This window comes from Lipophrys pholis (genome assembly GCF_963383615.2).
Source record: "Lipophrys pholis genome assembly, chromosome: 14".
Classification (NCBI taxonomy): domain Eukaryota; kingdom Metazoa; phylum Chordata; class Actinopteri; order Blenniiformes; family Blenniidae; genus Lipophrys; species Lipophrys pholis.
This window is the reverse complement of record NC_137633.1, coordinates 10,989,264-11,015,323: the sequence shown is the minus strand read 5'-3', so window position 1 is coordinate 11,015,323 and position 26,060 is coordinate 10,989,264. Positions and strand designations below refer to the sequence as shown.

Genomic DNA, 26,060 nt, shown 5'->3' with positions numbered 1-26,060 from the left:
TTGCTTTAGTTGGAATAGACTATTAAATACAAGATATTGTTCAATGCACCGTATTTCTTTTGAACCCTAGAACATGTCTGGGGAGGGAATAGTAATTAGATCCATCATAAGATCTCAAGACACAACATAGGTTATCAAAACATCTGTCAAACTGCTATTTTTCATTACCACAGGAATATTTCATACAGGTTATGGGCAATGAGGCTAATTATGCAACACATACAATTTCATGGACTCAACATTCTGAATACAAGATTAATTTGTTTAGCTAATGTTTAAGCTCCCAATTTATTTTAATCAAAGCAGGATTTATTAATTTATGTCTGGGGGCGGACATGACTTTATCTGTTCCAATGTGTTGATGAGGGATTAGTTAACAGCTTCACACATCGGCCCGATACACTGCGATATTTGGAGTTGTTCGCGGTGATCCTGTGAATGTGGGCTGAGGTATTCACTCTCAGCTCTGGTTTTACTGTCCGCCACTTCCCGAGGAGAGATTCTTTAGGATTAACTAAACAGGTGATCTATGATTGTGTGGTTTTCATCTGTGAGTTTCACATCTTTTTAATTAACTTGTCACAAGAGAAAAAAAAAACACACGTTTTTTTTCACCCGTACACCGTTTCACACGTTCATGGCGTTAAGTCGCATTTTATGTGATTCTGTCAGAAGTGAACAGCTTAAACCTGCCGCTTCTCTGCACCTTGCAGGATCACTAATGATGGCATCTCATTTCCAACCTCGATATTAAAAAAAAAGACGTGCATTATTTCAGTTAAATTTGTTCAGCAGGACTTTTCATTCAGTGGTATTTCATTCTCAGTGTATTTCACATGCATTCTCCATTGCTTCTGCGTCAGTGGAGTGATGGCTCAAAATCACGCACCTCCAGTTGAGGATCAGGATGATACAGACTTATGACCATCTTTTAAGAAGCTGTTAACGATTCTTCTCGACCTTAGAGAAAACCTTGTGCAGCTGCCCGCTCTCTCTCTCTCCCTCTCTCTCTCCCCTCTAGATCACAACCATCAAAGTTTACCTCATGGCCACTGCCTGCTGAGTTTCCTGGGAGTGAAAAGAGATAATCCCTTGTGTTGTACCTGTTTGCCTAGAGCGGTGATGTCTCTCTCAAAGGCGGCGTGCATTCTGTGGAAGGATTCGGCTTTGCTGAAGTCCTCACCCACATCCTCGGGCAGCTCTTTCTGCTTCTCGTGAATCTGCGCCACCAGCTCCTTCCCATCATCGAAGTACCTTTAGGCAGAGAGGGATCGATCTCTCAGTCTGTTCAGCTCTGTGTTCATTATACTCACACATTCATCATCTGACTCACTACAGTAGCTATCACAGTCAAGTGTAATTCCTCCCATCCAGATGTTTTCTCTTTTAACGTCATTAGTCATGTGACAGCGTGTGCACGCGAGACATCAATATCCCTTTCACTTACTTCGGCACGTTATGTTGCATTAAAGGATTAGACATGAAATCTTAATGGTGTCGATACAAATAACTGGATATCCTTCTGCAGATGGAGCGGGACATCAATACTGCTTTCCTTACTTGAGCAGTTCGTACGATGCAGTGAGGAGCTGAGCGCGAGTGTCGATGAGCTCCAGCAGATCAGCCCAGCTGTCATTGATGCTGTCCTTCCACTCGGCCATGGTGGCGGCCTCGCTGTGACCGGCTTCGATTAGCTCATCTATCGTCTGGTTGACCATGTCCACTCGCTCCTGGCCGAGCATCCCGGTGTCCCGCGCAAAGTCTCGGAATTTATCCCTCAGAAGCTAGAGGGAAAAGACAAATATACTCGTGAAAACTGGTAATGACACAATAAGGGGAAAGTATTTTTTATTACTATAATTTAATCTAATAACCTCTATTACGACTCTCTGTGTCACTCAGAATGACAAATGTTCACATTTTATTCATTCTTTTTACAATTTTCAGTCTCTTGGATTTTATGAATCGCTGTGTGTAATACCGTAACGTGGTCCAAGTCCTGGCCCATCTCCTGAGAGGAAGCCACCAAATCTCTCTCTGCGATCCACTGCTCCAGATCCTGAACCTCTCGGCTCAGTAAAAAGTGGTGATAGGCGTGGTCCAGCTTCTTCCTGCGATCCTCTGCCAGCTCCTTCAGGCCTGCATACTGCTTATCTACCTGGCTCTGTCGCCTGATGATCTCCTCACTGCAGACAAGGTCAAAAGGAAGGATGAAACAGAATCAAATGCATGGAAGAAGATGAAAATAAGAAACAGGTCAAAGTGATTAGATTGAAGTTTACTCGAGATGAGGCCTGTGATTAAGATGCCCATTTTGTATGGCTGTCATCCTTATCACCTTAAAACATGACTGCCTGGGACAACATAAGTGTATTAGCATCTTCCAAAGGACTTCAAATGTGATTTTCTTCAGTTTGTACATCAAATGATTGGAGCACAAACCCGTCTGGACGGTCCTCCGCAAACATCTTTTGGGCACGGTCAGCCAGCTTCTGAATAGAGTCGGCATAGTCGTCCACTGCCTGCTTAAGGATCGTGTGGCGTTTTAGTGTCAGCATGGCACTTTGTTCATCCTGAGGACAAAGACATATAGAGGGCGTTGGAGAATCAGGAGTCACAAAGTAAACTCAGTCAATATGTTAAAAACAGGTGGGAGACTACACTCCTAAAGGGCAAACCAAAACACTCTAAATGAGCTCTCAATGGAGGGAGCTACTTAAAAAAGTGAGTCACCTTAACAGAGTGCGTGAAGTGACACGCATTGTTTTTGCTGCCTGATTTCGATTTCGTCAATCAGATTAGATTTTTATGCATCTGTGACGGTTCTCCCTGAGTGAGACCCCGGTGCTTCGTCTGATCCCTCACCTTGGCCTTTTCGTCAGCGATCATGTACAGCTCCTGCTCCCCGATCCAGGCCTCGGCCTCGTCTGCATCGCTGTAGTATTGCTGGGCCTGGTTGGAGCCATTCAGCCTCTCCCGGCGCCTCTTCATCTCATCCTGCAGCCGGGCCCACGCCTCCTCCAGCTCCGTCAGCTGGTCCGCGATTCGCCCTGCCTCCGGTCTGCTCTCTGCACTGGCGGCAGACGCCATCCTTCTTCCACGCTCTAGTACCTCATCAATGCGAGGCTGGTGGCCCTCGATCTCCCGCTGCAACGTCTGATAGACAGAGAGGAGACAGCCAGTTAATTCATAGCTGCAAAGATAAGATATATTTCTCACAATTCAAGTTCAGGCCAAGAGCCACTGAAACCATTCCATATAGATTGATCATTTATCAAGTTATAACACCAACGACACAACTGCTTGCTTTTCCTTGTAATACAACAACACAAGGCTAACTTGTAGATGATCTGGACTCTTGATATTGGGACGAGACTCCCAAGAAACTCATCTGTGTTGCACTTTATTGCATCATTGCAGAATTGATTTCATTCCAACAATGGCTTATTTTAGCACCCAAATACCCACCTGGGTTTTCTTCAACAGCATCTGCACAGTTTGGAGATTGTTCCCATGTTCCTGTGACATTGCCAGAGGCATCCTCTCTTCAATCCAGAGCTGGCGGAGAAATGACAAGAGGAAAATGGTTGAAAATGAAAACAAAGACAAAAAGCAGAAGCTGCTAAAGACTAAAGAATTTTCTTTAAATGTGACCGTCTGAGTCGCCATCTACTGTTCTACTGATTTTGTACCTCTTGACAAAAATTTCACGAAGATCTCAAAAAGAAACAAAATCTATCTTTAGGCTCCCTCCTTTACCTGAGTCAAGTGGTATTGAAACCAATAATGGATTAAAATTTTTTATCCAGTTTCAAGTGAAGCGTCATTTTCATGGAGAGAAAAGGTGATTTTAACCATCTTGCATACGAAGTGCATAAGCTATAATTGAAAACTTCATTTCCAAATGAATATCTCATCTTTTTTGGAGAGGATAAAAGCCCCAAACCCATGCTGCTTTGAGGTCATTCACAATAATTTTTTTGAAATTGAATCCAATACCGTTCATTTTAGCTTTCGGTTATGTGCAGTCTCAACATTTAACGTTTTCACTGAAAATTGAATCCATGCTCACCAGCTCATCGGCCAGGTCTCTGTAGAACTGATGGACAGCCTTGACGGCCTCCAGTTTGCCCTTTCGCTGGGCAAGAGGCGTGAGGAGCTGCTGGAATTCCCTCTGCACGGCCTGCTGCTCGGCCTCTAGCTCCGGCTGGTCCTCCCTGCTTCCACCGTGCTTCCTGGCGGCCTCCTGGAGCTCCTCCAGCTCGCGTGCCCGGTCACGGACCTGGTTCTCTGTCATCTGGCACGAGGAAACGTGATTAGAGAACAAGATGAATAGCCTTTCAAGAACATAATCAGGATGAAACGGAGGGTAAACCAAAGGAAAGTTAGTACTGGCATTCATGAGGGAGACTGAGTTCAGTGGATTCTATCATATAAATTCATAGAAGCTATCACACTAAAGGTTTATGGAATCAACTTGTGTTTTTGTTTTTTTTAAATCTTTTAGTCTTTTAGTTTTTTCAGTACAGTAGAGAGAAAGAGCACAATAAATCTGCCGACCTGGTGTTTTTTAAGGAGGATGTTAGCGTTAGTCAGGTCTTTAACGTCTTCGTCTCCGCTGTGGATCTGCTGCTGCAGTTCACCGAGCCACTTCTTCATGTCGGCCAGGCTCTGGTCGAACAGCTCAGAGCGGTTGGCATCAAACAGCAGGCGGGCCTTCTCCTGCGTGGTGGACTCCAGCTTGTCCCACAGCTCGTGGAGCTTGGCCAGACGATCCGTCACGATAGGCTCAAACTCTGGCTTGGACTCCATGAGCTCCTGACCCTCCTGTGCACCCCCCCAAAAAAACACAGAAGAAGAGCTTGTTTTCATAACTGTGTATAGAGGAAAAACAGACTGAATGCAAGTGCAAAGCTTTTGCAGATATGCATCAAAATGTGGCCTAAAAAATGAGAAATTTCATCTATATAGCACAAAGCTAAATGTGAGATTCATGCATGATCAACAGATATCGTTTTGTTGCTTGTTGTCACCACACATCACTGCTTCTGACTTTTCTTACTGTGTTGTTGTGCTCAGGTGGGTGATTATTTTTCTCTTTAAGGTCATGACCTTACTATATTTAGAGCTTTATAAAATACACATTAATGACATTCATTTGGTCATATTCAGTAAAGACATTAAAAACACATGGACTTAAACATCCATGTCTAACATTTTAAAATGCAGGTAATGGGACAGGGACGTACGAAGGGACACAGCTAAACTGTAACTGATAAATTCTACAATGAGAGTGGTCTCACAAGTCAGGACTGACCTGATCCACTTTGTTGAGCCAGTCCTTGTTGGAGGCCAGCTCGGCCATGAAGGCCTGATGTTTGAGCCATTTGCTGTGGAGGTTCCTGGCTTCATCATACGACGTGTCCTGCGCTGTCAGCATCTTCTCATTGATCCACACCGTCAGCTGAAGCACGGTGAGGAAGAAAGAGACTATTAGCAAAGTAGATCTCGGTCTTTATTTGTGGGAGCTACTCAGATCTGCACAATAATGGTCGCAACACTTTGGAAAGTCATCTAAGCATCAACTTTGAAATTTTGCATAAGTAGGATTTAATTCTTTATCTTTTGAAAACAGACCATTTACCAATTAGCCAAATGGGACCCCTATCCTAAACAGAGCGATACAAGTTTGGTGTGAGGCTGCAATAAACACAGCACGATGTGATTCGCAAATAAAGCAGAATCATCAAGAGATAAAATGAGCAAAACACTACAATCCTGGATGTAAGTGAAGGAATAATTAAGTTAATTATTGCAATAATTGATGTTTTCAAACAGTTACAAGAGCAGTAAACTGACAGTGAACTCACATCTTGAGTGTTTTGCAGGAAGTGCTGCAGGTCACGGTTATCTCGGAGCTTTTCAGACACCTCCTCGGCTCTTCTTTTGTTCTTATTATGCCTGCGGATCAAACACAAAATGAAGGAAAGGCGTTAAAACTAAAGTTTCAGACTGTATAAACTGTTGTTCCAGCTCAACAGTCCCCTCTGTGGAATACTTCGAACAAACAAGATGCCGTACATGAATCCGCACAAACTCCGCTACACTGTGAGGAATAGCTCTCACTTAAAGATCAATATCCATTATTGCAGGTGCCTGTCTACCAAGCTGAATTGTGGGAGTTAATGGGAGTAGCTCCCATGCCCTCTTCACAGCCTCTTCTTGACGCTAATGATACAGGGATGAGAAAGCCTTTTTGCTGAGCTCAAACTCTGAGGAAAACTGAAAGGAACACAAGCTCAGTGTCTGAACTGGTGCATGAAAGTGGAAAGATAAACATAGAAGTCTTTTATATCCTATTCAGTCTCCAGAAGGTAAATAAGTTGGATTTCTTTTGAAGAAAACTGCTAACTTACAGTATGTATGTTATTTATTTATGTGAAAATTTTTTTTTGTCAATTCTGAGTTGTGTTTCAGTTGTAGATTATGGTTAATCTATGATAATTGAGGATATGTTGCTTGATTTTACGCAATACATTAATTTAAAAACTGTGGTTAGACATTAACTTCAGTTTTCATATGTTGATGACCACAGCCAACAGTTGAAGTTATGTTTACAGGTGTTGTACAGGTTAACAGTATATTCTCTGTATTTAATCACCCTTTTGAATGCAGGAATAATAGTGGTCAAAAACCAGAAAAACCTAAGTTGCGCTTTAAGATATCCACTTCAACATTTACATTTCCGATGATTTCTTAACACTAGCCATTATGACTCGCCTGTCTCGAACCGAGTCCATTTTGTCCTGCACTTTTCCAGAGTACATGTTGTTGCTGTCCACCAGCCGCCGGCCCCACTGCAGGGCGCCGTCAATTTTGTCCTCGTTGGCCTCCATGGTGCTCGCAAAGTCCTCGTGCTTCTTCAAAGCCTTCTCCGCCCCGGCCAAAGTATCCGGTTTGTCGATGTGTGCCAGTGTGTACTCCTGCAACAAAACAGCCATCGGAAAACTTGTATTTTTTGTTTCTTTAAACGAAGAAAAAGAGAACCCGTCTTGAAAACTACAAGCAGATTGCATTATTGTGAGAAAAGTACGCAAGATGGAAACTGCCAGTGCGGCATTCTTCAACCCCACATTCTTTTAAATACCTGTAGCATCACTAACCCATCATTAACAGGCCACTTGCAGTCACTGAGGACTTTTACACTCACAGAGACACATTCATGATAATATGGTGCAGTACGGTACCTGGTTATTAAGAATGGCCTCTACAGCTTTGCCGTCCCTCATGAACTGCTGGAAGCCCACACACTGGTCCAGGAAATTCTTGCGGCTGTCCCACATCTTCTGGAGTTCGTACCAGCCTCGGTCCATCCCCGTCAGCCTCTGCTGCAGCTGCTGGTACTGAGGATCGTCCTCCTGCCCCTGGGTGACCTGAGCACCGGTGTCCCTCACTCGGTGATAGTCCTCCTCATGGTTGTTTATGTCTTCGCGCACAGCGTCGTGAAGGCTCAGCTGCTCCTCGGCCTCCGGCAGCGACGCGGGCATTTCCTCGGACGCCACAGCTTTCTGGGCCTTAAAAAGCCAGGACTGGAAGTCATCCATGTCTTGGAGGAAAGTCTGCAGCTTGCTGACCTCGCCCAAAGAGTCCTCCCTGTCTTTCAGTGTCTTCTTCAGCGCGTCCCAGGCTGCGTCCAGCTCTCCTCGGCGGGCCAAGATGTCCGCTGCGTTCTCCGGGTGGTCCTGGGCCAGCTGGTCAGCCTCTTTCGTCAGGAAGGTGAGCTTCGAGTCGATGGCCGCCAAGTCTCTCTCTATGCCGAACAGTTTCCTCTGGATGGTCATGACTGCTGCCAGGTCATTGCCCAAATCCTGCGTGGACTCGATCACGCGCGTCTTGTCTCGGATCCAAGTCTCCGTCTCATCACACTCCAGCCCATAGTTGTGCAGACTAACAGCAGAATCTATTTTCCTTTTCTTCTCCTCAACCATGGCCTTGAAGGCCTCCCACCTGGAACACAATGATTACATGGGTTCACACCGTTTAATGTCAGTCATGTATTTCATTGTTTACATTCAATACCTTGAGTAATGCCTCTAGTTTCTAACTGTAATTTTACAGGGAAGAAAATATAATTTGTTTGGCAAGTAACAACTTTTATCAGCGGCTAATAAATATTTGTTAAACACATACAAACACAATTTATGCTTGTTTGTTGTACAAAAGTGTACAGCCATGAAAAATCATCTGTATTTTCCATCTAAATTAATTTCTTATCAATTGGGAGCAGAGCAATCAAACATTAACATAATTTTAAAGATACTTCTGGACACAAAATACATATAAAGAAGGAATATGACTTTGTGTTCATTTATGAATCCACACATAAGGGACGTTTTCATGAAAAGCACCTCTTATTCAGCCGTGCCTGACATTCCTTGACCTCTTTGGTCCGCGGGTGTCTGCTGTCCTCAAGCTGTTTCACAGCTTTGTTGACGTTGTCGACTTTGGACTGAACATTCACCATTTCTTGGGCTAAAATGCTGAGTCTGCAAAGAAAATGTCAAATGGAAAAAGTATTACAATGGATTCAGTTCTCGTAGAGAAACATTAATTTATAGGTGTGATCGCCAACATTTTTTGTAAATAAGTGTGATGCATATCTAATTCAGGAGTATATAATAGCATCATATATTCTGTGTACCTGTTCTGTACAACTTCCAGATCCTCGAGCTTTTCTGGCACGTCTAATCCCACCAGCCACGTCTCCTTCTGGCCCATCCACAGCTCACATGCGTCCTTCTCACTGAAGATGGTGTACAGAGCCATGGCGTCATCCAACTTCTTCTGTCTCAAGTCAGCCAGAGACATGAGCTCCATGTACAGGTCCTTGATGTCTTTCAGGCGTCTCTGGATATCAGGGGTGTTCTGCAGCTCCTCTGGCAGCCCGTTGGCCTGTTTGGACAGAGCTTCAATGGTGGCTCCATTCTTGATTGTTTCGTTTCTCAAGTTGTTGTGCTTTTTCAGGAGCCGCTGCGTCGTGTACTCATCATGGCCGACTTCGTCGCTGGTCATCTGCCTCTTGGCGTCCAGCAGCCAGGCCTTAAGTTCATCAGCGTCTCCCTGAAACTGGAAGAAGGTCTGAGTGTCCTGCAAGTTCTGTTTTCGAAATGCAGCCAGCTCTTCCAGCTGCTGCCACTGCCTCTTAATGTTGTCCATGCACTCCTGAATCTTTGGCGAGCCAAAGTGCTTGGCCTGGATCATCTTATCCCCCTCAGTCAAGATCTGTTCAAGATTGGCTCTGCGGGCCCCGAGCTCGTCCTCGAAAGCGCTGTGCTTGCTCTGGAGCACCAGAACACTCCTCAGGTCTTTTCCGTAGTCCAGGGAGGAGAAAATGTGCTCCTTCTCCCTGATCCAGCTCTCAAGCTCCGTCACCTCCCACAAGAAGTTCCAGAAGCGGCGGGATTGCTCCAAACGCGCCTTTCTCTGGGCAGCCAGGGCACAAAGCTCCTGGTAGCACAGCTCCAGGTGCTGCACCCGGTCCCGGATCACCTGGGGGTCACAGGGCTTATAGCCTGAAGAGAGAACAAAGAGAAACAAACTATTAACAACTTCTACTCACTGCATTTTTGTCAGCCTTTTGAGATGTTTACTAGACTTTGGGTCAATTGGAGTCTATCTGGTGTGCTTCAATTGCCTGTTGGTGTAATTGTAGATGGATGGATGGATGGATGGATGGATGGATGGATGGATGGATGGATGGATGGATGGATGGATGGATGGATGGATGGATGGACAGTAATGAAACACAAACGATTTGCAATGTTTCAATTCATCTCATCTCAAATCTTGTAAATATTATTGGAAAATACTGAAAAGCTGACTAGCACCATATTTGACAATGATATATCAACACCAGATTGTTTATCGTGAGATATTTTGCGTTGGTATCTTGTGTTGCCGATGACATCACCACAAGATATTTCACTATGAACAATCTGCTTTTTCCACAGAAAAGGTTTTTTTTTTTCTTTTGTTAGTTTTTTTTTTTAACAAGGATAAGATTTTCCAAGGGCATCGTGAGCTTTTCTACTCACTGTCTCCATTGGCAAACTTCAGAGCGGCAGCGCTGGCGTTCTGCACCCTCTCTGCCTGCAGGGCGATGTCATTCTCTAGGAGTGCGTGTTTTTGTAGCAAGTCTTCCACCTCCAGCAAGTGTTTCCCAAAGTCAGGCGACAGCAGCCGGGCCTGAAGAGGAGAGGAATCGATGTGTTCGTCTTTCTGTTTGGGAAAACACACGTTTACAGTGTGAACGGGTCGGCTGATGTACCTTCATATCGTCCATCCAGGTGATGATGTACAGCATCTCCTGGAAGATCCTCTGCAGGGTCAAGTTCTTATCCAGACGAGCTCTCCGGGCCTTCAGCAGCTCCTGCAGGTAGTCCCAAAGTCGCAGGACGTTGTCTTTGCGCACGTCGATCCGTTTGGCGTCGTGATAGCGCTCGGACTCCAGCTCCTTGGAGATGTCCACCAGGGCCTGAACGCGCTCCTCGTACGCAGCGATGTCCGTCTCGATGGCGTCATGCTTCTTCTTCGCTGCTTCCACCGCAGGCAGGTCGTAGCCAAAGTTGTCCTGAGGAGTGGAAAGGAGAGTCTTGGTTTAAGTTCAAGATTAAAATCACAAAGCAACACGCGATCATCAGTGGTGTCTTGTTTTCTTGATGGAAAAATAAACCATAACTGCACAAACTTAAATTTTTTTTAGTCCTGCATATGAGAAAAATGTCTCATTTTCAGCAGGTTAAAAAACAAATACTATGTGTTGATATACTTAATTAACTAATAACTAGCAATATAGTTAAAGTAATAACCCTAAATATCTACTTAATTATTAAACTACACGGGTAAGAAAAGGGGTAAATAATTTTATGGCTTTAAATGTTAATTTTGTTATAATAACATGACACAACATAAAGAGCATGAGTGACAGTGGAAGTACTTTTATTCACTTTGAAGAATATTTTGAGTGAAAACCTCAATGTTTTTTTAAGTAAGTTTGTTTTTGGGGGGGGGGGTTAAACTTGCAGCTGTAGTTTTCAGTTTATTTCATCACTTCATGTTTTCAAGAAAACCTGTTCCTGCTTTTTTTCCTTCCCTTTGAAATCTACGGATGTGAAGACAACCTGCTGTTTCAATTAATTACAGAGAATCTCTTTTTTTTTTTTTTTAAGTCAAAACATTGTGCTTGAGACTGAAACGTCGAACCCAAAATAGGCGTGTTGTCTCGCCACACATTCCGCCAACGCGAACAATGGCTGCAGTGAAACAAATGCAAATGCAAACAAAGTCAGAGCTTTATTCGTGTCGCTGTGGGGTTTACCTGGGCCACAAGTCTCTGGTTCTCCAGGAGCCAGGTCTCCCTCATGGCTGCCTTCCTGTCGAATCTTCTCGCCATCTGTTCCAGCTTCTCCTGTCTGATCAGCTCGTCCCTCAGGACGCGCTCCCGCTCATGCTCCGCCCTCTCCAGACGCTCCCAGGCCTGCACACAGATGATGAGGAGCACCACGGGGGTTTGATGATCGGTCGACATCATATTTCAAAATTAGATGATAGAGCTGGTTGACATTGACTTTTGTTTTTTTTTCCAAGGGTACTGTTGATAAAACTCCAGCTGAATGAAGTATGCTTAAACATATTCAGAAAATTTTTCCCTTCCCAGTGAAACATTAATTAGAAACCATCAAGTTTCACCACCTTCTAAATGAGAAATTTACAATCTGATCATTATTTTCCTAAGCATAGATTATGGATTAAGCTATAATACTGTATATACCAATATGATCAAATTCTGTTATTCAGTTGCCGCCTCTGACTTTTAGCTTACTGAATAAATGGTGCTCGTCAATCTGAGCGCGCCGGCAGAGAGACACGAGGCAGCCCTGTACTGAATCTGCATTGTCTGCTAAGGGCACATGGGTATCTCACCCTGTTGATATCTGCAACCAGGGCTCCCTCTTTAGGTGTGAAAACCCTCTGGTTGTTGGCCCTCATGCGACTCTGGATGGTGAACAGCAGCACCTCCAGGTTTCCTTTCTCCTGAAACCTGAGCAAAGATTAAAAATGTTACACGTTGCAAGGTCATCAGTCAAAACAGAAGCTGGAAATAAGAAAACAGGGTAAAAAACAAACAAGCAAACACATGGCAATGCTAAAAATACTGTGGGTGAATATCACAGACTGAATGTAAAATATGAGTATGTATAAATATAAACCCAGACGATGTTTTGAAGATGCTGGTATTTCATTGTTTTGTGACCTTCGGGGTTTGATTTTCCACCACCCACTGGTCGGCTCATCCCTCCTGCGGAATCAGTTTATTGCTCTTTAAGTCTCTCAGTAATTAAAGTCTCTCAGTAATTAAAGCCACTTCACCTGTAGAGTGGACGGAACACATCAATCCAAGTGAAGCAGAGCTACCAACATGGACAGTCATGTTTTTAACTTTAACATCAGATGCCAAACTTTGTCCGAGGAAAGGTACATTTTATGGCCACAAAAAACAATATTGGAGATGTGCTCCTTTTAGCTCGGAAGTGGAAATGAAAGACACAGATATGCAACAGTTTTAAATGTTGTGACCACTTGTGGTTGTTTACCCAAGCATATCTCATCATTTTTATATGTTTTAGTTTTTACATTACAATACTAAATTGTGTATTTAAATAAAACTATTACCTCAGGTCTTTTTTTAATTTCTTTTTTCATTATAATTCAAATAAAAGATGCTGGGAAATGAAGCATGCACACAACCTAACCCCTTTGATTTTCTCACTAATTAAACCCTGGTAACCTATATAATCAAATTAGCATAAATTGAATTCTTTAAAAAAGAAGAAGAAGAAGAAGAAGAAGAAGAAGAAGAAGAAGAAGAAGAAGAAGAAGAAGAAGAAGAAGAAGAAGAAGAAGAAGAAGAAGAAAAGAAGCAGAGCAGTGATTTAAGATTGAGGTGGAGGTGGTGGAGTGCACTGCGGTGCAGAGCTGGCCTGGCTTCACTCACTTGGGCGGTTTCTCCACAGTGCGGTACGTGTTGAAGGCCTGAAGCTGCTGCTGCACTCCGGTCAGCGAGTTGGCAAGTTTCCGGTTGTTCAGCACGATGATGGTCTGCTCGATCCACGTCAGCAGGTCCGACGCCAGAGTCTCGTACTTATCGATCATCTTCTCCGTCTCGATGGCGTGATCCAGAACCTGCAGGAAGAGAGAGAAGCGGGAGCTAAACCAGAGAGGCAACAACAAGCTTCCGTTGATGCCCGCATGAATAATAGTATTTCCGTCTCACCTTTCCTACTCTCTTGCCCTCCACAGCGAGCTGCTTCATCTTAGAGAAGTAGTGGTAAAATGCCACCACGTACGTGATGATGGACTTCTCATCTGGATTCTCTGTGAACACATCTGGAAGACAAAAGGGAACGCGACGAACATGACACATCGCAGCTCCCGACGTGTTTCTTTTCAAACAATTGTTTCTACTCCGTCAGTCACTCGCCTTCTGGGTCTAACAGTTTGGTCACACCAAGCTTCTGCTCTGCCACGTTGAAGGCGCTGTGTAGGTTGTGCGTCGGGTTGGACCTCTTCAGACTGTTATAATCCACCAGATCTGGCCTGGGAGAGCGAAATGAAGAGTGTGAGGAGGAAAGTGACAGTGAGGCGGCGGAAGGAGACGAAGGAGAACGAGGCGGCGAGACGCCGAGCGGACGGGCTTCGCGTGTTTACACTTCAGAGATGGTGAGAGTGGATTCAGTGCGACTCATCTCCTCTTACCGGTGTTTGTGTATGAGAGCGTTGAAGGCCATGCCGTCTTTCCAGCTGGTGGTGAAGTTTCTGATGTTGACATTGGGGTATCTGCAAGACAACAGGAAGCAGATGTCACCGACAATCACAGATGTTCCGGAGGAGCTCCTGCTTTACACCAAAACGGGTTCTGATCTGCTTCTCCGCAAGTACACTTAATAGCCCCTCTAGCTTTAAACCTAGAAGAAGATATAATGTTATGTCAGACTGGTGACATCCATGTCCTCCGGGCACATCCACAGAGAAACGTCTCGCCTATCAGCACACTCAGAATAAATACCTTTAACCTAAAAGCGGCAGTCTGACATTCTGGGAGATACACTTGTTTGCTCTCTTACCCAGAGTGAGTTGAAAGCAGTGCTACGACGCTCATGTCTGAACACTAAATATGGAGCTGCAGGTATCAGCTGGAAAGAGAAAAACAAACCTATCCAAGATTACCGACTGTCACGCTTTTACCACCAGATATCAGCTTTCAGTCTTTGTCTCACGCTGCCGCCAACAAATCTCACGGCAAATAAAAGGAAGCCTCCAAACTCGTCCCTTTGGTGGTAAAGAAGCCTGAACAAGCTTTCGGTGCAGAACGAGCAAAGTCGAAACATCATCAGTTTGTGCATCGCGGCGCCAACACTGCTGCATAAACATTCCACACAGTTTGCAGGGCTTCAGCGAACAGATGCACATTTCAACTCATTTCAAGGAGATTTACGTTCCCCTCATTTGTGTCTTTGCATCACGTGTGTTTCAATCTCAAATCCACCTTCACTGTAATTAAAACACTTTATTATGAATCCATTCCAGGTTCTGACTTTCAGCTGAGTATATTACTGTATGGCAGCGAGCTCTATACATACAAGTCCCAATACAGTACAAGTAACTTTATAAATTACTCATAATGGTGAATTAGACATGTGAGCTGTCGCACAGACTCACTGTTTATCAGCTGCACTCACATCCCCTGTTACAGCCACGCTCAGGTCAAAATACTGACGCTGCGAGGATTTTTCAGCCTGACAGTCCCTCAGCAGGACGGTGGCAGTCGGCCCATTTCTCTCGTGTAAAAATAGATCATTACGTCTTCTTCTGGAACTATGCAAGATTATTTCTTTTCTTTGCAACGGGCACAAAGAGTCGATCATTGTGGTCACTCCTGGAAAAATACCATTGATTTCTTCAGTAGTAGCAGTAGTAGTGGTTGTTTTTGATGCAGGTTAAAGACACATGGCATTTAGAGTGTCCCTCTGGGATTAATCAAGTATTTTCGATTCTGTTCTATTGCGTGGCCGTTTAAACAAATCGGGCTAAAATGTATGTTTTTTAATAGGTTCGATCTAACCTACAATCAGCCGTGCAGTTGTGCTCAGTGCTGGGCGTGCGGTCGTTGTTCAACAGCTTGGTGAGGTTAAAGGTGGCACGCAGCTCTTACCCCGCAGTTTTCATCTGACACCACAGAAGCAGAGCATCCTTGGCTGAGCGCGTCTCCTTCTGGTCCGCCTGGCCCGTTTCCACAATGATGTCCTGGATCTGATGTGGAACAACGAGCACAGCTGGATGGTGAATAATGAAACTTATCTGATGTTCACAGTCAAACGGAAACAAACTAAACGCTGATAGTAGCATGTTGTTAATAGGATGTACCAGTGGGGAACATTTTGGCAAAAGTGGCACAGGAAATCCCTTTGAGATACATCATTTATAACAGCTTGTAGAAAAACAAGGATGTCTTTATATTTGTGTAAAACAAAAGTAATCTCAAGTGATATATCATCAATGTTATTAGCCGGGCCGATTCTCCCAAAACTGAATATTGGATCCAAGTGATAGAAAGAGGGGTGGTAATTATTGAAGTTCTTATTTTCCCACAGTGGGCCAGTAATTAGAGCAGTGATGTGATCTGAGAGACAGGCCCTGAGAGAGGGCTAAATTTAGTTAGCTTTGGTTCTCCTTGGTTTATGCAGACTGAAAGATAAAGACAGGACAGAGTCAACTTCATCTTTTCCTGTTTTTGCCTTTTCTTCTCTTCCCCTTTTTTTCCCGCTCTCAACAAGCTGAATTATGCAGAAAGCCATATTGTTTGAACTAACGCGTCTAAAAATAACAAGAGATGCTGTCAAATTAAAAATAAATATATGGCCCCTTGCAAAAGATAAGAGAGTTTAACAGACAGGATGTGATGTTTTGGATGTGCTTCTAACGGCAGATGATAATGGCTGGAACCTGAAGGCATCGTTTTTGGTTTTTTTTTAAAAAAAATGAGAGAGAGAGAAAGAAAAAACTCAAAAACATCCCAAGGCTGCAAGATAAACCTGCTCCTGTGCTGCCTGCATGCAGAAAACAGTTTCTACATCGACACTGAGGGGCACAGTGGCAGAGAATGTTAAAAATAAATAAATAAATCTGGGGGTCAGGGGGGAAGCCTTTTCCCAGCATGATCTTTTTTTAAATTTATTTTAAAATTGGAGAATAAATCATTCATGAATAACATAAATGGAGGATGAAACCTCATTTTAGAGTTGAATTTAATGTACTAATATGAACAAAATGATGAAATAATCATAATGTGAAACCATAAATGCAACAGTTTCGACCGCTGCAAATTTTATATAAGGACTTAAAGATGTGATATATGGTTTAAGTATATTATTGCAGCACTTTTAGTGCAAATGCAAAAACTGCAAATAATCTGAAGGCAGCACAAAAGTTATTTAATCTCTATCTCATAAATATAAAGCCTAATATGTACATAAAATACTTTGAGCACTTATGCAGTTCTATTTATGTCTACACAGCTTACTTTATACCATGTGATATTGGATTAAAAAAGGAAATGGAGCAATTTTAGCAAAATTCTTGGAAACAACCTGTGAATTATTAAGTATTATTTGGGTTTTCCGTTCACCTGGAACCGTAGGATGATGGTCCAAATGAGTCCCAGGATGAGGCGGTGGTTGCCATCGACGATGTCGTGAGAGCCCATGTTCTCCAGATGGACCCGCTGCTCTTTAAGAAACTGCAACGCCTTGTCCACATTTTCCAAACAGTGGATACGCATCCGGCCTTTAGTGGGTTTTGGCTTCAGAGCAAAGCAGAAAGAAACATAACAAAGAAGAAGGGTTGAGAACAAGAGAGTGAAGGATAAGAAAATATATATGAGGTGGAACTAACCAATAGGTCTTACCAGCTTTTCACCAGACAGCACTTCCAGCAGTTTAATGAGCATCCGTCCATCCCGCAGGTCCAGGTAGAGGTCAGAGATGCGACAGCCAACCCGGGACAGGATCGAGTTGACCCATTTAGTGAAGGTCTTCTTCTGCACCGCCTCACGCTCATCTGATGGGAGCACAAAGTTAAGAAAGAACATGAGCCTCGTGAATAATGCAAAATCCTCACAGCTGCAGAACGGTGCCACCGGAGCTGGTAGGGATTTACTGTCATGCACAAGGGCACTTCAGTAGTGCAGATGCCTGTGAGACTGCAGAAAGAACGTGGCAGGGACCGCTGCAGAGTTAAGTAAAATACATTTTCGACAGAGAAAGCTCCGTCTGAAAGCATCCAGTATTTTACTTTACATTAGTGAGCTGACAGGATCTCAAAATGCTTGTTTGGCTTCATGAGCTTAATTGAAGTCAGTCGATAATGTAGTTTAAACCACTTTTGTCTCTCAGAAATTACATTTCTAAACCAAACCAATGTTTAAAGGAGTATTCAAAGTTTTTATTCAAGAACAACTAACTTTACTGGCTTGAACTGTAATGACAAGTATGATTTATCTTGAAAACTAGTGAAATTATCAGTTTCCTTTTAAAAGCAATCGATTACTCTTTCAAATTCTGCGTATGGCATATTTACATTTAAAGAAAAGTTATAGGACAAACAATAAAGTGTATAAAAGTTTCACAAAGTCTTGTTAACAAATGCAAATATGAATCTTGAATTTCCTCTGTTAAACGTATTAGTGACAAAATTGCAGATTAAATGTTTAAAGTATTTTTTAAACCGTCGGTGCACTCGTGAAATAGTAGATGACATGTTGTAGAAACCTGGCCATTCAGGAGGGGGTCGATGAGAAATCATATAGCATGTTAACATTAGTGTGTTTAACATACTGCTGTGTATGTAGGTCATTCTTGTCTGTGTCGCTTTACCCATTTTCACCGTGTTGAAATATTTAAATCTTACAAATATGAATCAGCATTACCTTACTAAACACCATAACAATATGGCCTGGACTCCTCTAAATCCAACAGACTGATCTGACTTTGAAAGCATCTTCTGCTCTGACTTCCTGCTCTTACTTCCATCATCCATAATAATTCAAAACCCAGAGTTCTGAATTCAACAGTCATCCTTCCGCCGTCCTGCTGGCAAAGCCGCCTGCACGTGACACAGCCAGTTTCACAGTATCTGGAGGTGCAGCTGTATGTGCACAGTGCATCTCTCACAGTGGGAAGAGAACAGGACGTCAATCAAGAGTACTCCAGTGACACCATCGGCCTGTTAAAACAGTGAAAAGATCTCAGAAACGATCAAGGTTTGACCTTTCTGCTCATTCACTGGAGCAGAGAAGAGTTATTATTGGCCACTTCTGCAGTAGCTGTTAAATAACTGTCATGCTTGATGTGACTGCTGATATATCGCAGTCCCTTTTTTTTTTTTTTTTTTTTTGTGGAAAGCCCAATTTCAAACCTGATTTCCACTGCCACAAAAGAACAGTCGCTGAGGGAAATGTTGCATGGGTGCTATCTACATCTCCTTCTGTCTTTCAGAGTACCTAAAGATGTGATCTTGCATAATAATTTCATGTGCATACAAATAAAAAAAATGAATTAAACATAAAAAATAAAAAAAATTCTGCACTCACTGTATCTATGCTGAAATCTCTCCACTGGAGATTTGCATGAAAACTAAGGGATGACAGGGCAGAGTGGTGCACAGACTGAGCACATTCACACTCGGAGAGGTTTTTGGGAGGATGAGCGCGGCCCACATGGTGACGCATCTTGCCGGCCTCACGCTCGTGTTTTAAATCAGATCGCACTGCACGGGAGAAGTGCCTCCTACTCAGCAGCAAAAATAAAACCAATTTTGACAGGACCATATGGCTCAGAGACCTAATGTACTATACAGTTTATTTTGTTTGTGGACACTCTTAGTGAGAGTGGGTGAGCAGTTGTGACTGGGGCTTGAGTATCTGCATTCAGTACATACAAAGTCTTCAAAGTCAACCTGGATTGTGTTGGGTACATGATCGCCCTGTGCCTGCGTGGGTTTGAGATGGGAGGATAATATTAATACACTTCAGTAATGCCCTTGAAGACACTCAAGGTCACTGTAAATACTGAAATAACAAAAGATAGTGAGAACCTCAGGAAAGTTTGACACACTGAACGTTACTGTAAAAAGTTGTTTTGCCATATGTGCTAATGACTGTATGGATGATCATGTGTCTCTCTGTGTAGAGAGATGAGCTTCCCAGGGTGCTTTTTACTGTCGAGCATCGGCTCCAGCTGGATAGAGCATGGTTGAATTTCCATATGTGGATTTGTCATCTAAAATCACCTGTCCATCTTCTACACCTTTGTTATCTACCTTTGGACCACAGGGTACTGGAGTTGATCCCAATTAACATTAGATAAAAGACCATCGATCATATGGAAAATACTGAGTAACAGACACACACTCATATTCCCACGTAGGCTGATTCACCTAATGCACACGTCTTTAGATTGTATAAGACAACAAGCATGAGGGGCGGCGTGGCTTGGTTGGAAGAGCGGTTGTCTCCCAATCAGAAGGTTGCAGGTTCAATTCCCATCTCTTACTTCCAAAGTGTCCTTGTTATTATTATACCCACATCTTCACAGGGAGGACATGAAAGGTTTACACATAAATACCTGAAATTAAAACACTTACTTTGTCAAGAAGTTGACTACTACACCACGGTCCAGTACGAGTAAATTCAACAAAATCTCAGTGTAGACACATTAAAACATTGAGTTTATCAGGTAACTGACGGACACTCTCCCTTCTCATGTCCCGTCTCGCATCACCTGATGTCCCTTCGGTCTGTCTGCTGCAGATTGCCCTGTTTATTCCTGAACCCACAAATGAATGCAAAATACAGAGTGCAAAGGACTGCATCCTTAATGAGATGTGCAATGAATGATTCAGAGCCTGAGGCTGTGCAGAATAAGCAAGGAACAAGAGAGGAAGAGGAGAAAAACTGGTGTTGAAGCGGAGAGGTTAAATATATCAAACTAAAGGTTAAGAGGAAAAAAGTGGAAGGGAGATAGAGGAGGTGGGTGAGACAGACTGGAGTAAAGAAAAAGAGGACAGATCAGAAAGAAAGTCAGAGACAGAATGACGGAGATTCTGCTTTTTTGAGTGTAGTCTACAGAGACCCAACCAGCAAAACAGGACAAAATACAATAATACCTCCTCTACCAACTGAAAACGACAGCGAGCACATTTAAAGATCGACCTCTGATATCAGCGCCCACTAACTAAAGCAAGACAGAAATCTTGGGTTATTGTATGTACAACACATGGTGCAGGAGAACAGAGTAAATAAATCATGTTTCATTCTGCTCCCTCAGCAGAACAACAGAACACGCTGCTCTCCCGCATCCACACGGATAACCACACCATGAAAAAGTAATGACAATTAAAACATGAAAATAACTCAAAGCTCCATTAGCAACGTCAGCATTAATCTTAAACAAAGGTTCGTGTCGTAATTCGTCGGCGGCACAGAAAAAGGGCGGCGGTGCTCGAGAAGAGGAGAAAAGAGAACATCTGACAAATCCTTTGTGAACTATCTGGGTGCCGCCTCCAGAGGACGGCGCAGCAGAAGCAGTGAGAAGACAATTAAGGTGCATTTCCATACACGATTTTGCCAGATTACATCGCATGAGCAGACCTTGAGGAGGGACAGAGAGCAGGCACATGGATGCTCCTGGCCATTTAGGAAGCACAGGGAGGCAGATGGGGGGGGGGGGTCGGGTGGAGGAGGTGTGGGGGGGGAAGTCTGCACGCCGCCGCAAGAGTACAACAAGCTCCATATGATAACAGTGAGCTGCTTTTTTTTTTAAAGTTTTCTCTGAGTATGCCGACTTTCTCCCACAGTCCAAAAACATGCATTTGAGGTCAGTTGCCCAGTGTAAGTGTGAATGCGAGTGTGTGTGAATGTCTTGGTCTTTCAACCAATAAATAGCCGGCTGAGACCGACACATGCTTCTTGCGTCCTTCAGCTGGATAAAGCAGTTCAGATGATGGATGGATTATAAGTGAAAGAAAAACAAGCACATAGAAACAAGCTGAAGTAGTTTGGAAAATGTGCTAAACACAACTTCACTGTACACATGTTTGGTTGTTCTTAGTGCCGCTGTTACACAAGCTTCCATTGTTATACTTTCTTTGTGCATGAATTAATTATTAATTGCATAAGTGCAGCAGTCATACTGTATATGCAAACTTTCTTTCACAGTTAGTTTTTTTTTACTCTGACTGGACTACAGCAGTGTCTTGTCACCCCTGTCTCTTTTTCATTTATATTAGAACAAGTCTTACTAAACATTCCTCTGTTCCACATGCTTTTACTTAGTAATCTCCCAGTCCAGTGAAAGTCCCATGACTTATTAATGCTGATGGATTTTCCCTGTATACACCCTGATCCGTCTTTTCCCATAGTCAGCTCTTACCGGATGTGGCCCAGTGGTCCCAGTGCACCGACTCACATACCTGAGTCATGGCACTGCCAGTCCTACCTGTCCCGCATGATGCCACATCTTAACTACGGCCTGACCAAGAGCCGAGAGGAAAGACTTCAGTGTGGAGTCATACAAAAGTTGACAGGACAACAGAACTTTTACAGTATTCACACAATAACATCAGTTTCTACACTGGAGCCCGTCCCGGCTGACAATGGGTGAAGTCATGGTTTTAGTTAAGTCATTTATATAGACCACTTAACCTCAATTGCATGTTTTAAGACTGTGGGAGGAAACTGAAGTGGCCAAAGAAAACCCACACACACGTGGGGGTAAAACGCAAACTCCCACCGGACCCAAGCCTGAGATATTCTCCCTCTGAGGCTCGAGCGCGAACTGCTACACCGTCACGTGGCTCTCGCACAATAATCTGAGGATCAAATGTGGAGTGATTGTAGTTATAAACAACAAACAGGGACAAAGGAGAGATTGTGAGATTGACAGTACCTACTGCGGTTTGCCTCTGTAATGTAGTCACTGTGCCAGTGTTGTGGGGAAGTGAAGGCTACGCTATGAGGCAAAGCTTTATATTTACTGGTGGGGTTATAGCCCCTTTGTCACCTAAGGTGGTGGTTTTCGGGTCGTGACCCAAAAATTTGATTGCAAATTATAAATGAGTTTATTTTGAAGATTTCAACCATCCAGGACAGGCTCAAAGTAGAGCTATAACGAGAGAATGCAGAGGTTCAGACATCTGATTAAATTGCCACCTTGTCACCTCTCATTGGACAAGACCCCCTGGTTAACCCCGGTGCAGACATAACTGAAACCAAATAAATGAAAGGTTAAAGGTCAATGCAGTTGTTTCTCTACAGCCGGGGAAGCAGATATACAAAACAGTGACGTGCTAAAGGAGACATCAGAAAATTGACAAGCTAGACTCGGTGAAAGCAAGAAGAAAAACACACCTGTCTTATTTCTTATGCTTTTTGATCACTGTTTTTCAGTCCAACTTCAAAAAATGGCTGGCGAGACTAGAATGTGGTAAATAAAAAGTAGAATTTCATGAGATGCATTTGATGGATCAATAAACTTGACACATCCCTGTTTTGGGACTGCTTCAGAAGTTTGCAGCTTCACGTATCAGTTGCCTCTGCAGTCTTCACAATCAGTCAATACTTGAAATCTAGCGGAGGCGGGGGGGGGGAAGCATTTCCCTCTCCGTTCCTGCATCGTCTCCTCCATTTTCTTCCTCTCACTAATGCACTCCTGTCATCAGGGAGTTGGATAGCACAGAGCAAGCTAACAAAAATCCACAGTGACGGCAGACCGCTCTCTTAAAACCTTAATAACACAGGCAGGGAGAAGTTAAACCGTCAGAGAAATTGATTTTTTTTTTTACACTGCCGACGCAGCCTTTCGGGGGGAAACGAGGTGAGGTGGGGAACACACTTTGTGTTTTGAAGCAGTTTCTGAAGCGTAAGGGCCACATGGAGAATAAATGACAGGCGAAAATGATATATATGTTAATTTTTTATTTTTTTTAAATAGGGCACATAAGAATGCATAACAGGAGGGAGCAATGACTGACTGTAGAGGGAAAAAACATCACAACCTTTTCAGGAGTTTGCATATGAATTATTCAAAGGCCGAGTGAGTGAACAATTGGGGCAGAGCCACAGCCTCCACAAAATAAATAAATTACTACCAAATGTATTTAATAGGAGGGCCACCTCTAAGGAAGTTCATGCCGCCTTTTTCCACTTCTCAGTAGGATGACAAACTAACCTCACAACTTACTCACATCACAGCCCAACCTCCCTGCAATCGCTCCCCGGCCTCAACACAAACACAAGTTGGGGAAGGGAGGGGCATGATGGGAAAAGTAACATCTCCCTCATCTGTGAGGCGAGAGAAGACGGACAAACTCTCTGAAATGCACACGGATGCACAGACAACAAAACCGCAGCTCGGCCACCGGGACGCTGTACCTTGCAGCTGCCTGAAGCGTCCATCCAGGATGGAGTTGAAGCAGATGTTGGAGGTGCTGTAACTCAGCCAGCGTGCTCGCTTCATACTCTTGGCAGAGGAGGACGAAGAGGAGGTGGAGAGGAGAGGGGCGGGCGGAGGGCGGGGGTGAGAGGTCCGCTGACGTCTGGGGGTGCAGGAGGAGGACGAGGAAGAGGACGAGGGGATGTTGGAGAGTCCCGCCGGCGCCACGGCGAGCGGGACGTGCAGGAGGGTGCCATTCCTCTCGGGGTGATGCTCCGGCTCCGGCTGCTTGCCGCCCCCCCTCGCCGTCTTCCTGCTCTCCTGTCTGTGGGCCCGGTTCACCGGTGGGGTGCTCCTGCTCCGGCTGCTGCTCACCCCGACCCTCACAGGGGCCTCTCTTTCTGCTGGGGCGTAGGGCCGGCTGGCGGCCTCCTTGGTCCCTCCACTGCTGCTCCGGAGGGCCACGGCCTCCCGGCTGCTGGACTTCAGGCTGATCTTGACCTCTCGGAGCCGGGGTTGGCTTATAGGGGCAGCGCGCAGCAGGCATGGGCTGCTCATGTTGACCCCCAAAACAGCAACAACAACAGCACGCCGCCTCTGGAGCCAGCTGAGGAGCTTGGCACGCCACGTCTCTCTTCTTCCCTGTCTCTTGGCTCTCTGTCCTCCTTTCAGGATCCCTCTCGCATTCGCTCCTGCTCCCTCCCTCCCTCCCTCCTTCCTTTCCTCCTCCTCTTTCTTACTCCCTCTCTCCTCAGCGCTGCCGTGATGATGCTCTGCCTCCACTCTCAGGCGCTACGAGGGCTCAGGCAGCCTTCAGCTCAGTTCACAGTGGCTCCTCTCGTCCCATCCATGCATACAATATGTTTCAATACGTCCACGTGCTCCCACAGCTCTCCTCCCTCCACTCAAACACTCCCACACTGTCGTGACATCACAGGGTATGAAGGGAACCAGTGGCACAGTTGTGGTTTTCAGTGTCAGTATTTCCACATAATCTTGAGGAAACATATCTTTTATTCTCTCGGTTCCTTGAAGGTCTGATAGATGCATTTTTTTTTAAAGTTCCAAAGCAGTAAATTGACAATATTCAGTGTCTCATCTCTTTTCACTCTCCTCTCTCTCTCTCTCTCTCTCTATCTGTATCTAACAGGAAACGCTGATTGCATTACAGAAACATCAGTGCAGCAGCACTAACACAATATCACCAGCACCCACACAGAAGCCTTTATCACTTAAAGAGACAGAAAAAGACAGCAAGCAAAGTGGTGAGAATGCGTCCTAATGAACATCCTGGAAAGGAGACAAACGCTATTTTGGCTACTCCAAAACAAAAACCGATGTCAAACCTGAAACATATATTTGGGTGCAAATAAAATTACATCTAATTTTGTTTCAAATACAAACACAAGTGTTCAGATCTGATCGCTTTATCCAAGCTGTGATGGCTGCACTAATCTACTAACTATTTGCAGCAGGTAAGTGGTTTGAATCAACTCTGCTCTGAAAAACGTGCATCACTGCATGACATGTCTGTAAAGTTCACAAAACTAGCAGCTGTGCACATAGAGGGGAAGCTGTGCCAGAGATGTGAGCGGCAGCAGTGCAGGGTCCACCTGGATCAACACGACTGGACGGCATCGCTCCGCTGGTAGCTGGTGATTGCAAAGCATGAATGAAGCGGCTCCCTTCATTCAGGCTAAAGTGGCATCAGTGCTCCGTGACTGCAACATAATCCTCCATGTAGTAGCTATCATTACCGGTTAAAGGTCAGCTTCTCCCGGTTGGATTAAACGTGAGTAACCAAGCACATAAAGTTCAAAGGAAACCATGCAAACTTGGCGACACGTTGCATGGTGCGGCAAATCCATGCATGCATTTTGAAAGAGCGGCCACTCGAGGAAGGTTTGCTGGCCGTTAATTGGGTAATACCTGTATCGACAACATGATACAACGACCTGTCTTAAGGATATCTTGATCAAACTTCGTATACACCCGGAGTTGTAGGGGGCTGCAGTCTATTCTAACCAGCACAGAAAGGAAGATAATCACACGGTCAACCCACTGTCATCCATTTCCATAAGAACCTTCGACTGTTGCTTACAAGAAGAGTATCTATAGAAGTAAAAATCTACACATAGTTTCATAGAAACTGAGATGGGCTCTTGCTGTGAGACAATAGTGCACTCCACAGTGTAACCATGTCTTCTCAATAATTGTTCAATTGTCGTAAATGCTGTGATGTGAGATTGATCCCTCAGAGAATCATCGCGTTTATGCAGTTCCTCTCGTCTCTATAGAGCACTATTAGCTCTTTGTTTTTGGTTTCATATCAAGCATTTGCTTTGGTTCTCTCCCAATCACCTAATCAAATTTATTTTGGCAAAACAAACAGCCGTTTTCAAAATACATTTTTGTACATAGATTCTTTCATAGATTTGTTCCAAATACAGATACTTATATACCTGAGAATACAGGTATATAAGAGGAAAAGGTGGAAGCAAGTTCAAATCTGTC

The 26,060-nt window shown here is 44.1% G+C and overlaps 2 protein-coding genes across 4 annotated transcripts in view; both read right to left on the bottom strand.

The window, feature by feature from the left end:
- sptb (spectrin, beta, erythrocytic) overlaps positions 1–26,060 on the bottom strand; it is a 41,725-nt gene that overhangs the window by 7,185 nt on the left and 8,480 nt on the right. For all 3 annotated transcript variants that reach the window (XR_013935948.1, XM_080479356.1, XM_080479357.1), the window contains exons 3-27: positions 17,024–17,175; positions 16,745–16,918; positions 15,272–15,369; positions 13,816–13,896; positions 13,541–13,656; positions 13,334–13,446; positions 13,055–13,242; positions 11,983–12,100; positions 11,378–11,536; positions 10,328–10,630; positions 10,095–10,245; positions 8,702–9,572; positions 8,409–8,546; positions 7,248–8,007; positions 6,781–6,983; positions 5,871–5,961; positions 5,318–5,464; positions 4,561–4,827; positions 4,073–4,297; positions 3,469–3,558; positions 2,866–3,156; positions 2,443–2,573; positions 1,982–2,186; positions 1,561–1,784; positions 1,104–1,254 (exon numbers count right to left, since the gene is read on the bottom strand). Coding sequence is in view for 2 of the 3 variants with exons in the window: in XM_080479356.1 (XP_080335482.1) it covers positions 1,104–1,254; positions 1,561–1,784; positions 1,982–2,186; positions 2,443–2,573; positions 2,866–3,156; positions 3,469–3,558; positions 4,073–4,297; positions 4,561–4,827; positions 5,318–5,464; positions 5,871–5,961; positions 6,781–6,983; positions 7,248–8,007; positions 8,409–8,546; positions 8,702–9,572; positions 10,095–10,245; positions 10,328–10,630; positions 11,378–11,536; positions 11,983–12,100; positions 13,055–13,242; positions 13,334–13,446; positions 13,541–13,656; positions 13,816–13,896; positions 15,272–15,369; positions 16,745–16,918; positions 17,024–17,175 (5,447 nt within the window). In the remaining variant the exon portion in view is untranslated. The remainder of the gene's footprint in view (positions 1–1,103; positions 1,255–1,560; positions 1,785–1,981; positions 2,187–2,442; positions 2,574–2,865; positions 3,157–3,468; positions 3,559–4,072; positions 4,298–4,560; positions 4,828–5,317; positions 5,465–5,870; positions 5,962–6,780; positions 6,984–7,247; positions 8,008–8,408; positions 8,547–8,701; positions 9,573–10,094; positions 10,246–10,327; positions 10,631–11,377; positions 11,537–11,982; positions 12,101–13,054; positions 13,243–13,333; positions 13,447–13,540; positions 13,657–13,815; positions 13,897–15,271; positions 15,370–16,744; positions 16,919–17,023; positions 17,176–26,060) is intronic.
- Positions 18,188–24,104, bottom strand: LOC308119651 (uncharacterized protein; the record flags this gene model as incomplete). Its single annotated transcript, XM_080479799.1, has 2 exons — positions 18,188–18,219; positions 23,546–24,104. The coding sequence occupies 2 exons, from the start codon at positions 24,102–24,104 to the stop codon at positions 18,188–18,190; spliced, it is 591 nt and encodes a 196-aa protein (XP_080335925.1).